Source organism: Hetaerina americana, unplaced genomic scaffold (assembly GCF_022747635.1).
Source record: "Hetaerina americana unplaced genomic scaffold, ioHetAmer1.1.p SCAF_8, whole genome shotgun sequence".
NCBI lineage: Eukaryota > Metazoa > Arthropoda > Insecta > Odonata > Calopterygidae > Hetaerina > Hetaerina americana.
The window spans coordinates 52,678,273-52,693,659 of NW_027287427.1; the positions used below are offsets into that span (position 1 = coordinate 52,678,273).

Below are 15,387 nucleotides of genomic sequence, written 5' to 3' on the forward strand. Positions count from 1 at the left end.
ATATATACTATCCACACTGTCTTCTGCATTCCATTGCCTCTCATTATCTCCTGCCAGCCACTAGTCTTGCCTTCTTCTAATTTCTCTCAACAACCACCTCTCATGCATAGTACTTCATCTGTTTTCCAGCAATATCCTTGATCCCCAGAACTTATTGGCTTTCAAGTGGTGTATTGGGTATAAAAGAATTATGTCTGCACTAAACATGTATACAGGCCTGTATGTACTACATTATACGAATGCAATTGGCAAGGATTCCTATTTGGTACTCTTGGTATTTAAGCAGAGTACCATTTAGTCCAAGTGTCAACGTGATGTCAAGCAAGTTGGTAGTTGAACGGATAGGTGGATAGTGTGTGAGTGAATTACTGTATTTCCAAGCCCATCAGACATGCTGATGCATAAGATGCACCGTGACTTTTCAGGCTAGAATTCACAAAAAAAATACTTAGATCCAACAGGCAAGGATCCAAGTATTTTAATGCTAATATTTTATATGAAGAAAATAGAATTTTTACATAAAAAAATTAGAAACTAAATCAACATTTATTCTTTATAGAAAACCAAAAATACATCATCACTTCTCCTAATATTATAGACGAGGTTATTTTCACAAGAGGGGTTGTCACTTTCCTCATCCACAATTTCATCTTCACTTCCATCATCTTGCACATTGCTAAATATTTATTTTTTAAAGACTTTATTATAGTAGCACTTTTAATTTTCCACCAGGACTTTTTCACCCACTCAAAAACATTAGAAATCAACAGTTGTTTCATTCTTCCTTTAAGTGTGATGAATTAAGGTAGCCTCAATCCATTTTTCATTTATGAATACTTAGAACGATTTATTGACTGAACAGTCCAGAGGCTGCAAAGGAGGAGCCACTCCACTAGGAATCACAGCAATGTGCACCTTCAGTTCAGTAGCAAGGCTTTTTGCTGACTCTGTTTAATGGCACTGATCACACAATAATAAAGATGATTCCTTCAGAAGACTGCCTGGACCATAAATTCCATAACCACAGCTTCATACCTTATCCATCCATCATTCCTTGCGATGAACATAAGTTCCATGTGGAATTGTGCATTTAGGTAGCACTTTTTATTTAAAAATTAAGAAAAGAGGGAGTTTTGAACTGTCAGCTTATCATGTAAGAACAACAGTATATTGCATCTTCTCATTACCATAAATTATCATTTAACAGTAGTCCCTTTTTCTCTGTGATTTATTATCCAGTTTGTAACGTGTTTCTCAAGCTTTGGCCATTTAGGACCACATGTAAATTATTTATTTTTACTCATTTCTCCATTCTTCCACTAAATCCATCTTCCACTTACTCCATTATCCTATTATCATCCCAGTAAGAGGTGTTTTGAAATGCCTTTCAGCTGCCCTGTTTTCATGAGGTCAAGTGTAATCCATGATTTTGCTTAAGTGCAATATTGTACAACAATATTCTCTATTTGGTCCCCTTGAGGTAATTCAAATTTTACCTTTTTATGCAAAACTTAAGTCTCAGTGTCTAAAGGCAGATATATGTACTAACCCAAAGGAACACATCATGCATTGAACAACACTCTCATGCTATAAATATTGAGTGCCTGAAGACTCGAAGAGTTTATACAGCAAGAGATACAATGTATTTGCAGTGGGGGGACATTCCATTTGCCCACATTGAGTAGGTTTCTCAGCAGCACCACAAGTGACATTTAACTAAACAAGCTTCAATATACACATTTACAATTTATATAGGAAGTTTTTATGGAAAAATTATGTTTGGGAAGTAATCAAGGAAATGCTAAAACTCTATGGCTTACTACAGGTTCATGTGTAATTTTCTAAATTTGCAATAAACACAACCATTTGCTATGCCTGATGTGGGCAAAAAATGATGAATAGCAAGTATTTTCCCTGTGCATTGGCTTGCATTTTATACAATGAACTTATACCCAATAACCCTATAAAACGCAAGCTGATTTTAGAGTACCTTGGAGAAAAAAAGTGAATATTATGGGCTGGAAAATATCCATCTCAAAAGAAACTCTCCAACTGACAGAACAACTTTAAAAATAAATGTGATCTCTGTCCCCTCATGCCATTTAGTAAATATTGGACAAACAGTTCTCTAGGTGCACCTCAAACTTCAAAGTTATTGAAATTAAGTCAATCATTCTATGTGTAAATTAAGGGAGAATGCATACCAAATCATTTTATGACTGACTCTTAAACTTCAATTTAATAATAATATAATGGAGATGCTTGAGTTAATATTCGTTCATTTTTCTTTTCAGGCTTTCAGAATACTGGCAGAAGTCATCAGAGAGGAACAAAAACTGCAGAAATCCAAAAAGACCAACAAATCAAATTGATTCATGGTAGAAAAAATTCAATTTATTGATGACAATCTTCATTTGAGAATTTATACAATAATGAGGATTGAAAAATGAAATCACAACAACATATAAAATAATAAAAGATGTTCACTGAACGATGCTTAAGTTCACTCCCTTTTTTCTATCTTGGAGATGAGCCTGGAATGAAAGAAAACTGAACAATGTAATCAATATTAAATCTTATTAAATATCTATTCAAATCAAATTCTAAATTAACATGTTTAGTGTATAGAAAAAGTTCATACTGTGACAAATCATACTTAATAATGCTCCCACGCATACCTTTGAAATATTGGAGCAAATCTCAAGCACTCTAAACTCAGTTTAAATTTCTAACAATCTTTTTAAGTTTCTGGTAGATATTCAAACTAAATTAAAATTGTCAGTCTTCAACGCCAGTCTTCAACATTTTACATTTCAATTACAATCACTCCATTGAAAAACTAATTTTCATTAGAGTCTCGGTGAATAGCTTCCAATGCATTGGGAAAGAAAGAAAAGGCAATGCAAAAGGAAAGAAGGTGGAAATTTTACAACTCCATGATATTGTCAATTTCATAGCAAGGCATCTCCCAAGATGGGATCAGACAATTTTTTGTACCCAAGGAAAGAACATATAATGTTAAAATCTTAGTCCATAGCTTCTGTTTATAAATTGCTTTTTTTTATCTTGAAGTCAAATTTGAAATGTGAATTTTCCTTTCATCGGACGTGTCTTATTTTCACATATACTTTCCATATAATTTCCAGCTTCTGTATTTTCATGTTTAAAAGCTTTCAATATTTAAAAATTGTAATAACTCAATATATAATATGAAATTATATGATTGTCTAAGCCCGAACAGCAGATATAGTATTACCTTATGCAATTTTTAAAAAAAATAAGACATCTTGCACAGTTCAAAGTCCACCAACTTATTTCTCTCATGATCATTTCAAAATTGATTAAAATGTCTTTATAGCTAATTCAATATTAAACCTAATATTGATGAAGACATATAGCCCCAAAAATATGTAGACAAAAAAATATAAAAACAATTAATATGATTAAAATTGATATGATTAGTTCAGGGGAGGGATGAGATTGTACATCAACTTGAGGCACAAAAACATTATTTTGAGGTTTTTACTGAAATGATTTATATTGAACCAATAGAGACTATAAAACATTATATTAGTTAAAAAATTACAAAAATTCATTAATTGTAAATTCAAGCACTGGTTCATGTGAAGCTAAGTAGTTTCGTAATACATATGTAGTAATTGCCAATACTTAATTAATGCTTGCTTATTTCCCTAAATTAGATAGAGGATTGAAAAATCATACACAAAATGCCCAGGCTTATCCACAGTTGTAAGGAAATTCAACATAGAAAAAATTATATACAAGCACATCTGAAGAGAATCAAATGTTATATATTTTGCTCTCGGGATGCCTCTGGTAGTCTGTGCATCTCTTGGGATCTCAGGAAGCCTATGGCTTGGGTAATGGGTTTCCCAGGGATGAAACCACAAGATATGAAACAACACCCATCCCTGAGGCAGGACTCGAACCCACGACCTTTGGGTTGGCAGGTGAGTGCATTACCAAACTGACTAATCTGGCCAGTTCATGTAAATCAATAGACATAGTTACCACTTGAAGTGTGTAATACACTCCTCAAGTTTAATAATTGGAGACAAAATGATATCTTAACATTTAAATGATATCTGAGTAAAAACACTGGTAATATTTACCAATGTTCTGTTGTTACTCAGATATACTACCTTGATCAAAAATTTCCCGGAATTTATTCAGAAAATTAAAAATACAAGTTTATTCATCTAAATCTATATTGTCCCCTTCAAAGCAATCCCCATCGACTGCAACACACTTATGCCAGCGCTTGATCCAATCCTCGAAACATTTTTTATATTCGGTTTTCGGTATGTCCATCAGTGCTTCCTGCGATTTTTCCATTACTTCCTCTCGGCTGCTAAAACGCGTTCCCCGTAATGGTTTTTTAACTCGATTGAACAGAAAGAAGTCACAGGGAGCCAAATCAGGTGAATTCGGTGGCTGTTGGATGGTATTTGTTGCATTTTTCGTCAAAAAATTACGAATAATGATAGCACTGTGCGACGGTGCGTTATCATGGTGCAAAATCCACGAGTTTTCTGCCCACATTTCTGGTCTCTTTCGGCGAATTGCTTCACGCAAACGTCTCATAACGCCCAAATAATACTCTTTGTTTACTGTCTGGCAAAAATTCATGATGCACTACACCGTTGTAATCCATGAAAACCGTCAGCATTGCCTTCTTTTTTGACTGAAAACGACGTGGTTTTTTTGGTCTCGGCTCATTTGGTGAACGCCATTCACTTGCCTGATGTCTGAATTGCGTGTCGTACTCATAAACCCACGTCTCGTCTCCAGTAATGATCCTTTTGATGAATGTGGGATCGGATTCAGCCTCGCAAATCATGTCTTTTCCGACGTCAACACGGTCTCTTTTTTGCATGAAATTGAGGTCTTTTGGCACCAACTTTGCTGCTACACGACGGAAACCCAAATCATTAACCACAATGTCTTGGGCGGATCCATAGGCAATGTTCAAGTCCTCCGCTATTTCTCTGATGGTTAATTTGCGGTTATTGACCAACATTTCTTTTACTTTATCAATTTTTTCACCGACTTTCGATGTCGATGGTCTGCCACTGCGTTCATCATCTTCGATTGACTCACGACCACTTCTGAACCGCTCGTGCCACTGGTAAACGACCGTTTTTTTTAGAGAATCGTTGCCGAAACACTTTTCCAACATTTCCAACGTCCGTGCGCCACTAAATCCGTTTTTTACGCAAAATTTAATACAAGTTCGTTGTTGCAAATTTAAATCCATTTCTGCAATTGTAAAAAATTGCCAACACACACAGAGATAGATGTACTCTTGGCTACGTAACTTTTGCAAATGTCAAGTTATGACACTAAGATTTAAAGGGAATATCAACAACAGATGTACCAATTTAACAAAAAAAACAGAACTCAAATCGGAACGATGGGAGCGCCACACGGTGGTTATTCCGGGAACTTTTTGATCAAGGTAATATGCATAGTGAGTAATGCTCAATAATCTGCACCGTACTGTCAATTTGCTGGGTGGAATATTTTCCAAATTAGGAATTAAGAATTTGACAAAGGGGCCTAAATGATGTCAGATCAAAGGATGGAAACATAAGCAGCAAACTCTCAATTGTCCGGAGACTTCCTTTTCATACCTTGTCATTAATACAAGTGTTTTTGCACTCTAAAATACATTTTTTCTGTTTTTCAGACACTTTTACAACAGCGAAATTTTAGTTTTACAAGAACACATAAATATCAAGTGAAAGGAGAACGTATTTTCCTTAGAAAGCAAAACCAATCATCTTGTCAGGAATAAACAAATGAATGGCAAAGGGCAAATATTGACAAAGGATCACTGATGTGATTTCATACTCATCAAATGATACACTGATTAAAATAATGCAGCGTAGATCGTTAATGAGTTTGTTACATAGTAAAACTATGCATTTGCATGACCTAAAGATGAACATGGAATTATCAGGGCAAGTGAATGCGAGGGAAATGATAATGAAAATGTATTCATAGTACAAAAATGCTATCATTAAAACACTAAAAACGCTTGACAACTTTTGATTTTGTGAAAATTGAAAACTTTTAGGAGCGCCCATGAATTTCATACTTATATTTTTTTTCAGAAGTATATCAAAGTTTTTAAGCATTTAATTATCCCTACAATTATATATTTATCAATATTTTGGGATTTTGGCAAAAGAGAATGGCACAGATAATCTGCACGCGGATAATCAAAAGTTTATTGCAAGTAAATGACTTTGCACACCTGAAGGCTACATTTTTTTAAGGTAATCTACCGGTTAAGGTAGGTTTTTCGATGGACACAACTACCAAACAAATATTTTGTGACTACTAACAAAACACAACCCTAAATTCTACTCTACACCAGGTCCCTCTTCATCTCTGAGTACTTTCTTCCGCCCTTCATCCCGTCCAACATCCCTATCCTGTTTCTTCCCTTTCCTCTTTTGCCCAACATTCTACCCTCTATCACAGTCTTCAACATCCCACTGCCGGTCAACACCCCCTTCATCCACTTTTCCTGCCTCCATAGGATTGCTCCCAACAAACCCCTCTCTTCGCCCACCATACCAAGTACTTCCTCATTTGTTTTCTTCTCTGTCCATTTCACCTTCTCCATTCTTCTCCACACCCACATTTCAAAAGCCTCCAGTCTACGTCTATCCTCCTGCTTCAATGACCACGTTTCCGCGCCGTACATAGCTACGCTCCATATCAAAGTTTTTACGAGTCTTTTCTTAACATCCTTACTCAAAGTCCCCGTCATCAACTCCCTCCTCCTCGTGAAAGCCTCTTTGCCTAGCGCAATTCTTCTCCTTACGTCCCTACTACTTTGACCGGGTTGGTCCAAAACACTACCGAGATACGTAAACTGTTCTACCTGCTCTAGTTTTTGCCCTCCTATTTTAATGTTAAGCTTGCCCTTTTTCTTTCTAGAAAATCACATAACCTTTGTTTTATTAATGTTGATTCTCATCCCATACCTGTCGCACTGAATTTCCAATTCACTCAGCAATGCTTGCAGCCCCTTGGCTGACTGACAAACTAAAGCTTGGTCATCAGCAAACCTAACTGATTTTACGAATTCCCCGCCCACTTTCATTCCTACCTCGAGTTCTTCCCATGCCTCTTTGATCATTTCCTCTGCATACAGGTTGAACAGCAACGGTGATAATGGGCAACCCTGCCTTACACCCCTTCCTAACACTGCCCATCCTGACTCCCCGTTTCCCACCCTCACCTGAGCAGTCTGAGACATGTACAGGTTGCGGATTAGCCTCCTTTCCCTCCAATCTATTCCTATTTTCTGCAATATACTCATTAGTTTTTCCCAATTCACTCTATCAAACGCTTTTTCGAAATCTACGAAACAGGCAAATACCTCCTGGTTGTGTTCTATATTCCTCTCGATTAATAATCTCATTACTGCAATGGCATCACGCGTACCTCTCCCCTTCCTAAACCCAAACTGATCATCCCCTAAGTAATCATTTGCCCTACTCTCTATCCATTTGTTTATGATCCTGAGAACAACTTTAGCTGCGTGGGATATCAAACTAATTGTCCTATAGTCCTCACATGACGTGGCCTTTACCTTTTTTGGAATCGGAACTAAAACTGCTCTCACAAAGTCTTCCGGCCAGATTCCCTCATAAATGCTACGGATCAGCCCATATAGCCTCTTCCTCCCACATTTTCCTAAGCATTTTAAAAGTTCCACGGGAATGTTATCTACCCCCACGGCCTTATTTAGTTTCATCTCCCTTAATGCCCTTTCTATCTCATTGTCTAGTATGCCTGGACCTAAGCTGTCTTCCTCTACGTCATTTTCTTTTTCAATGTCTAACTGTGTTGGTCTGAGTTCTTTACTATACAGTTCTTCTATATACTCCTTCCATCTCTCTTGGATCTTTCCTGAGTCAACTATTACCTTACCCGCCTTATCTCTAACTATTAGCATAGCTCTTCCTTTCTTACTTCCCGATAACGATTTAACTTTGGTGTACAGCGCACCGATTTCACCCTTCCTCTGGAGACTTTCCATATCCTCGCACTGCGTCTTCCACCATGCGTCTTTTGCCCTATTTGTTGCCCGCCTCAATTTATTGTTCAATTCTTTGTACTTCATTTTGCCTAATTCTGTATTTATATTCTTCCATTTTCGCCGCTCATCCATCTTTGTAATCATCTCATCCGTAATCCATGGTTTCCTAGTCCTTTTAGCATTAACGGTTCCAATAGTGTCTTTTGCGGCTTTAGACAACCCTTTTTTGATCATTTCCCATTTTTCTTCGATAGTAATAGGCCCTTTACCATCCTCCATTATTTTCTCTACCGCCTGTTTGTATTCCTTCCTTTTCAACCCATTTAATGCTTCTACATTCCATTTTCTAACTCGCCGCCCCTGCCTTATCTTTTTGAAACGTACGCTACATTTCATAACAACTAAATTGTGGTCTGAGTCCGCATCCGCTCCCGGAAAGCTGTGGGAATTTATCACACTATTCCTAAACCTGTGTCTAACCAGGATATAATCTAGCTGATATCTTCCTGAGTCACCTGGCATTTTCCATGTATACCTGCATCTTTTGTGGTGTCTAAACCAAGTGTTGGTGATGACTAACCCCTGTCTCCTGCAGAACTCAACTGCTTTCTCCCCGCGGTCATTCCTCGTGCCTAAACCGTAGTCGCCCACCTCATCACCATCTCTTCCATCTTTTTCAGTGAATTTAGTAAAGTGTAGAATTAAAAAACTCGGATGGCACCAGTAGGCTTCAGCTTAATATACATAGAGTACTTGTGGTAGTCTATTGCCATTAAAAAAAAACAAAAACTAGCATCTTAAATTGGCTTAAATACAACAATATGCTTTTATCCTTAATTTCACATGACAAATATTTTATCCCACCCTTTATTTTATGTTAATTACAAATATGCCAACTAACATACCTTTAATATTACAGAAAATTCAGAGCGATTCAGGAGTTTGTAGGCAGACTGCAAAACCTGAAGGACTGTAGGATGCAAACTTTCCCCACCATAAGCAAAAAGATCAAGGCCCAATTCAAGGCTAGCACCAAAATCACATTCATCATTTGCTATGCTGGCAGCTGTTACAATTGGTTGCAACTTGGAAAAGGCACTCTTTCTCTCAGCTTCAGTCTCACTGCTCGTAATGGAGGAGAGTATTTTCTTTATCTGACCTGAAAAATAAGCAATTAAATTGAAACTGTTTATTTAAAAAATTGCAATCACATTTTACAGTTACATTTTACCCTAATTTACAGCACTGGATAGAAATAGATTGGGAGTAATGTTAATGTCATGCAAGGGGGATGAATAAATTTACCCAGGCAACAGTGGCATCTAGGTTTAATCTCACCATGTGCTTCGAATTCCTAAGTAGTTGCCAGCAGTTTTAAAATAATCACCAAAAGAAAATTAAAAGCCCTGGCACTTGAGAAATTGTTCAGATTGACTTCCTGTTAGGATGTCTCAATAGCCACTGCAAATGTTCCTCACTATAAGGCACTGAATTCAAATCCCAGGAGAACTAACTACATTTTTCAAATATTTTTTGAATTAAAGCATTTTAAATTATTTAAGTACTTTAAAATACAAAAACAAGTTCAAGAGTTCCAGATGGTGTAACAGATAAACTGAACGAAATTATTCAATGTAAAATAGGTGAATTTGAATGAGTCTGCAATTGCTGATGGTTATATAACTTTAATCAAGAACTTTAATCAAGAACTTTAATCAAGAACTTTAATCAACTTATGCCGGGCAGAGGAAGCCCTAAAATTTCAGGTGGGTGGTCTTATATTTTTCATAGTCTGAGCAGAGGATTCTATAGGAGAGTGAGATTAGAATGAGCTACTGACCAGGGAATGGTTTTCCTTGTAAACATCTTCAGTTGAAGTAGTTTGAAAGACCGTAGCAACTCAATGACAGAAATTAAATTACAACTTGAGGCTGAAGTGGCAACCATAAATTATGAGCTAATTGAGATAATTGTGATTAGAATCTGCATCCGCTCCCAGGAAACTGTGCCAATTGATCACACTGTTCCTAAATCTGTGACTAACCATTTTATAATCTAAAATAACTTTCTGAGTCACCTGGCATTTTCCATTTATGCATAATATATGATTGGAAAAATGAAAGAACTGTACTTCTGTATATGAAGGACAGTACAATGGATTGATAGAGTTGGTCTTTTAAATATGAATACTATGGGAAGGCTCAATGAAGTGAATAATGATTGAGCATGGAAAGTAACATGGTAACTAATCTGGAGAGTGAAATATGGTTTTGCCTGGGAGGAAAAATTCAGACCATCTGTTAGCACTTCAACATGTTCTCGGGAAATGTGCAGATAAGATAAAGAATTTCATTACACATGTCAATTTGGACCAGATACAGTAAATCAAGGATAGCTGGGGAGAATTCAAGAATGCATAAATGGTCAGTTGTGGAATGCCATCTAAGGATGCATGAAAAAACTACTGACGTAGACTATTATTAAAAAAATTGTATATAGTATGTAGTGTAGTATTAAAAAAATTTAGAAAGAGTAAGTGCTTCCAGTCAAAACCCTATGCATACTAGCCTTTTCTTGATAAGTCCCTACCCTAAAAGGGAGCATCATAAAAGGTGTTTTTTTGAGTATGTTTTTTCAATGACATTAGTTAATGTGATGGTTACAGTATTAAGTCACAATCCACATTTTATCATGCTTTGAGTGATAGGCTTTTTATTTTTTATGAATGTCAGGAACTACAACTTAAATTAAAAATTTAATTCATTTAATATTGGTACCGAAGTGGCATGTGTAGATTCTCAGCGATTCCCTAGAAAGTGAGAATAATGTTTGAAAAAACTCTGATGAGTATCATGTTGAAAAATTTATGCATTTTCATTTTTTATTTGAAATTATTTAGTAACTATGCATTTCATTGGTGATTGACTTTTCATAAGTTTTGTCATCCTTTCAATAAAATCTTATTATTAAGTTTATGATTTGATATAATTAACACTAAGCCTAACTCATAGCATTGCCTGAATGGGTCTTTAAATCGGCAAAGATGAATATACATTTTAAATATAATTTACAATACAGCTCTAAATTATAAAACACATAAATCAGTTCTTAAAATTCAATCCTTAACATATGCAATAGAGAAACAGCAATGTGAATCATGAACTACTCATGACCTTGAGTGAAAAATTTCTTTTCTGAGTAGTAGTAGTTTTTAGGGGAGGCGACCTATAACTGAGGTCATTTGCCCCATAGGGGATGGACAGGAAAGGATGAAGGGTGGAGAGAAACCCAGTGTCGGCATTAGCCTACTCTTTACGAAAGGCGCCAAGGGGTCCGCAGTTTAACGTCCCATCCGACGGACGGCGTACTCACCCAAAGTGCCCTCCACAAAGCACCTCAAGTAGGGATCGAGATACCTCTGAAAAATATTCAACTAACTCTTACCTATCGTGCATAATGAACATAATAATGCCAATTTCTATAACCAAAAGGGAATGCAAAAATTTTGGGGCACGCACAAAAAGTATGATTCTTCCTTATATTTCCCATAAGACTTAAGTTCACAACTGTAGTCACTGTTAAAATAGTCTTTTGCGACATGTAACACAGGAATCAATTTTTCCCCTTCAATTATAACAATTTAATCCTACCAATCTCATCATATTATACATGCATACAACAATCTTGTCATAATAGACATGGTAAAAATATTAGAACAACAAATTATACAGACTGGAGCTTTCTTTTAATACACAGATGAATGGAAAATATGAAATAGTTTTTAACTTACTGTCAGTCTCAAGAAGTTCCCTATAGCCAACCTGGGACTTCTTGTCATAAGGTACTACAATTCCAGCATTGTGGAATGTTGTTGCCAAAACTTTCTTTGTTCTGGCTGCCATCTCACGAGTTTTGGGATCAAGAGATATTCCTTCCTTTTCTGCCCACTTCTTCAGAGAATTCTGATATTTAGGAACTTTGATCTTGGTAAATGGATCTCCTGATTTTATAATACCATTCATGTAAGCACTGGAAAAATCACAGCAAAATGGAAGAGAATAAGAAAATATATGCCATACTAAATTTATCGTATGAGCTTATAGCTATATATAATATACTTCCATATCATCTGCATGCAAGATGTCTCCATATAATGTAAATACTATTGAATGATAAAACAAGTTAATGTCTAATATCACACCCTTCAAAAAATCTTGACTAACATCAATGCTTTTTGCATCGTCATCAAGATGCAAATGATATTTCATTGCATTCAATTGATATCTTTAATTTCCATTCAACTTTTTTAATTACATGATGAACTAGAACAGTTTAACAACAAACACAAGAAAAAAGTCGCAAAAAATTTTTAAGTTAGTTTACTATTTACTAGCAAATCTTCACTAAGGCAAAAAAGGCAAGAAATAGTGTGGTAGCAAGGTGCAATGACTTTTCCAATGGTCTTTATAGCATTGAGCCATGACTGAACCCGATTGCACATATGACTGAGGAAGCACCAAGTTCACAATTCAAATTAGACTAAAAATTAATAATGCAATATATAATAGTACTTGACGGCTCCAAAAATATTTCCTGCCAAAGGAGATATAGTACAGCTAACAGCAGCTGAGTTGCAGGCAACAAAAACTGGCATTTCCTGGGGATCATCCCTGAAATATCCCATGTGATACTGCTTCTTGTTATCTCCTTGTATTACAGTCTGAAATAAATGCAGTAATGATGCATAAAAACACTTCAAAACAGATTAGAGTATTATTCACCAACAAAATTATAACCTGGAATTCTGGTGGATCAAAGTAATATCTCCAGTGCCTTAGATAGGATGAGCTATCACGAGATTTCACCTTTTTCAGCTCACCAGAGAGCACATCATATGGTCCTACCAGCAATAAGCCAATATCCTGAAGTGCCTCTGAAAGAAACCAATTTTATTAGACTCCTTTACTTTTGTACTTCATCTCAGCAAATTGTCTCCCAGTGGAGGGTTAAGTATATTCAGGGTTGCCAAGGACACAAATATACAGGTGAAAATTAATAGCACCACTCTAACACACTTCAAAAGGACAGGAAAAGAGCTTCGCTGTCAAGTCAATTTTTTTCAGAACATCTGACATATTTCCAATCTTTACCCAAAGAGAAAAATTCCCTGTTTTCCAGGTTGGCAGAGGCCCTACCTGGAGGATGGGCTTGCACATTCTACATGTACGAGGGTCATCCGGAAAGTAGTACCCGTTCGTGAAATAAAGACACAAAAGTAAATATTAACAAACATAAAAAATTTTATTTGAAAGAGGATACTTTAAACTACTTCTCAACATAATCTCCAAGCAAATTAAGGCATTTGTCATAACGTGTGACAAGTTTCTGTATTCCTGCTGCATAGTCCTTCGCCGCCAGCTCATTGAGATACGCGAGGGACCCATCTTGCACAAATTTTTGCATAATGCAGATGGTGTTTAACAATTTCATGAACAATTGTTCGAGAAACATTGGGAAAATGCTCACAGATGTCATCAATTGTGACGCGCCGATCGTTCCTCACGAATTCGTCAACTGAGCTCACCAGTTGGTCTGTAATGACAGACGGTCTCCCCGAACGCTCATCGTCGTGTGTGTTCCCCCTCCCCATGTTGAAGTTGCGACACCACCGCCGAACAGACGACTCGTCCATTACATTGTCTCCATACACCTCCTTTAATTGGCGATGAATATCACATGGGCGAACGTTTCTTGCATTGAGGAATTTAATCACTGCCCTCACTTCACAACTGGCGGCGTTCTCAATTTTTTTAAACATTGTAAACAATCACAGAAACAACACAGGCAATGCTAGCGTCACGCAACTTGGCTCAGAGAAGGCAGACAAGCCACTGAAGCTATCTGACCTCGTCCAGCGGCTACTCGCGTCGTCAGCACTTCATGCGGCACGAACGGGTACTACTTTCCGGATGACCCTCGTATATCTAGAACTGTACTGGTGGTAATAAGACGAGTTACCCCTGAAATGATCATCCACGATGGACTGATCCACAAGTAGATGTGCAAAATCGACTGTTATTCACTCAGATGTATATGATGGTAAACTCATGAGTAAATCAATCACACTTTTTTCTCCCATGAAATAATGATGGGTAATCAACAAAATTATGAAGAAAAGGGTCAATAATTACATAGGGGAAGTCAGTCTGGGATTGGAAATGGCGGGGGTATGTGAGATACAACACAGCAAGAACTCCTGAGAGGAGTATAGAATAAAACCAGGAAGTAGATGTTTTCTCCATATATACAGAAAAAGCATTCGACAGATCAAATTGAGAAGAATTAGGGAACAAACTGCTGAGAACGGGAGAAGGTTGAAGGCATAGGATCAAAACATAAAAACCACTAACACAAACACTAAAAAACACAACTAGAGGTGGAAAACAATTGTTATTTTAAAGTCAGTAGAATGGATGCTGGTCCAACTACAGAATTTCCTTGGACAACCATAAGAACGTATAATGACGTAGTTTACTCTATGAAATAAGAAAAATTGAAGGTGACAATCTGAAAAATTTAAGCACATAGAGAGATTCATGAAAATCAGTGGAACATGTTTCATATAATTTCAGGATATCTACATCGTCACGTACTTTTACCTGATCGTTTGAATATATTACAGAAGTAACGAAAGCTTTTACTCACTTGCAGGGCTATTACTGCCTGATAAACTTTCACAAAATTTCCAAAACTGGTAAAAGTCTTCTGGCATCTCACAAAGAAATTTCTGTTTGATGTTTTCTCGCACATCTTCAGGAGATGGTGGCAGAAGACTTTCCACGCCACTGTCTAAGGATTTATTACCAGATGAAGGGCTATCGGGGGTTTTCGAAATTTCTTCCTCCGAGCAGTCCAACTTGATTTTTTTCGAAATTGGTGATTTTTCCACATCAGAACTACTAACAGTATTCTGAAAATCATCACTTTCATCTAACTTGTGGCTCCGTTCTATTCTCTGAAACCGAAATACACCATGATTCAAGGAACAAATGTGTAGTCAAGAACGGTAAACATGTTTAATCATGATTCCTAAAAAAACCAACCTCAGGTTGTCTCTTTGGGGGATGCTTATATTTTTCATGATGGCTCTTGTTTTTCTGGTAACATTTTACTCCGTATTTGCAAGGTATTCTAGGATCATCCTTATATGACAATTCCATTCCAACATCGACTATTTCTTTACCCGCCATTTTACACGCGCATTTGCATAATTTCGTTAGTCTTATTTTTCTAGTACTGCAATTTCC

The 15,387-nt window shown here is 36.6% G+C and overlaps 2 protein-coding genes across 3 annotated transcripts in view; one reads left to right on the forward strand and one right to left on the reverse strand.

Annotated features, from left to right (window-relative positions):
- The window catches only part of LOC139697856 (uncharacterized), a 486,545-nt gene extending 484,094 nt beyond the window's left edge, over positions 1-2,451 (forward strand). Inside the window, exon 18 of the mRNA XM_071596714.1 lies at positions 2,295-2,451. Within this exon, the coding sequence (XP_071452815.1) occupies positions 2,295-2,372 (78 nt within the window). The 3' untranslated portion in view covers positions 2,373-2,451. The remainder of the gene's footprint in view (positions 1-2,294) is intronic.
- On the reverse strand, positions 2,393-15,321 carry Hpf1 (Histone PARylation factor 1). Of its 2 annotated transcripts, none has more exons than XM_071596715.1 (7): positions 15,184-15,321; positions 14,786-15,095; positions 12,877-13,013; positions 12,652-12,800; positions 11,871-12,109; positions 8,986-9,239; positions 2,393-2,534 (listed from the first exon to the last, which is right to left on the reverse strand). In XM_071596715.1, exons 1-7 carry the CDS (start codon positions 15,298-15,300, stop codon positions 2,484-2,486), a joined length of 1,257 nt encoding a protein of 418 aa, XP_071452816.1. In that variant the 5' UTR covers positions 15,301-15,321; the 3' UTR covers positions 2,393-2,483. The 2 variants fall into 2 exon arrangements, with proteins under 2 accessions (XP_071452816.1, XP_071452817.1); XM_071596716.1 differs by having other exon boundaries at positions 2,424-2,550.
- Positions 15,322-15,387: the final 66 nt, after the last annotated feature.

Excerpts from the sequence above, each read along its gene's own strand:
- Hpf1 (XM_071596715.1), bottom strand. The coding sequence starts at position 15,300 with ATGGAATTGTCATATAAGGATGATCCTAGAATACCTTGCAAATACGGA. Across the intron at positions 13,014-14,785 it reads AGGCAGTAATAGCCCTGCAA|AGGCACTTCAGGATATTGGC; the intron begins GTGAGTAAAAGC and ends GGTTTCTTTCAG. Across the intron at positions 9,240-11,870 it reads GGAACTTCTTGAGACTGACA|GTCAGATAAAGAAAATACTC; the intron begins GTAAGTTAAAAA and ends CTTATTTTTCAG.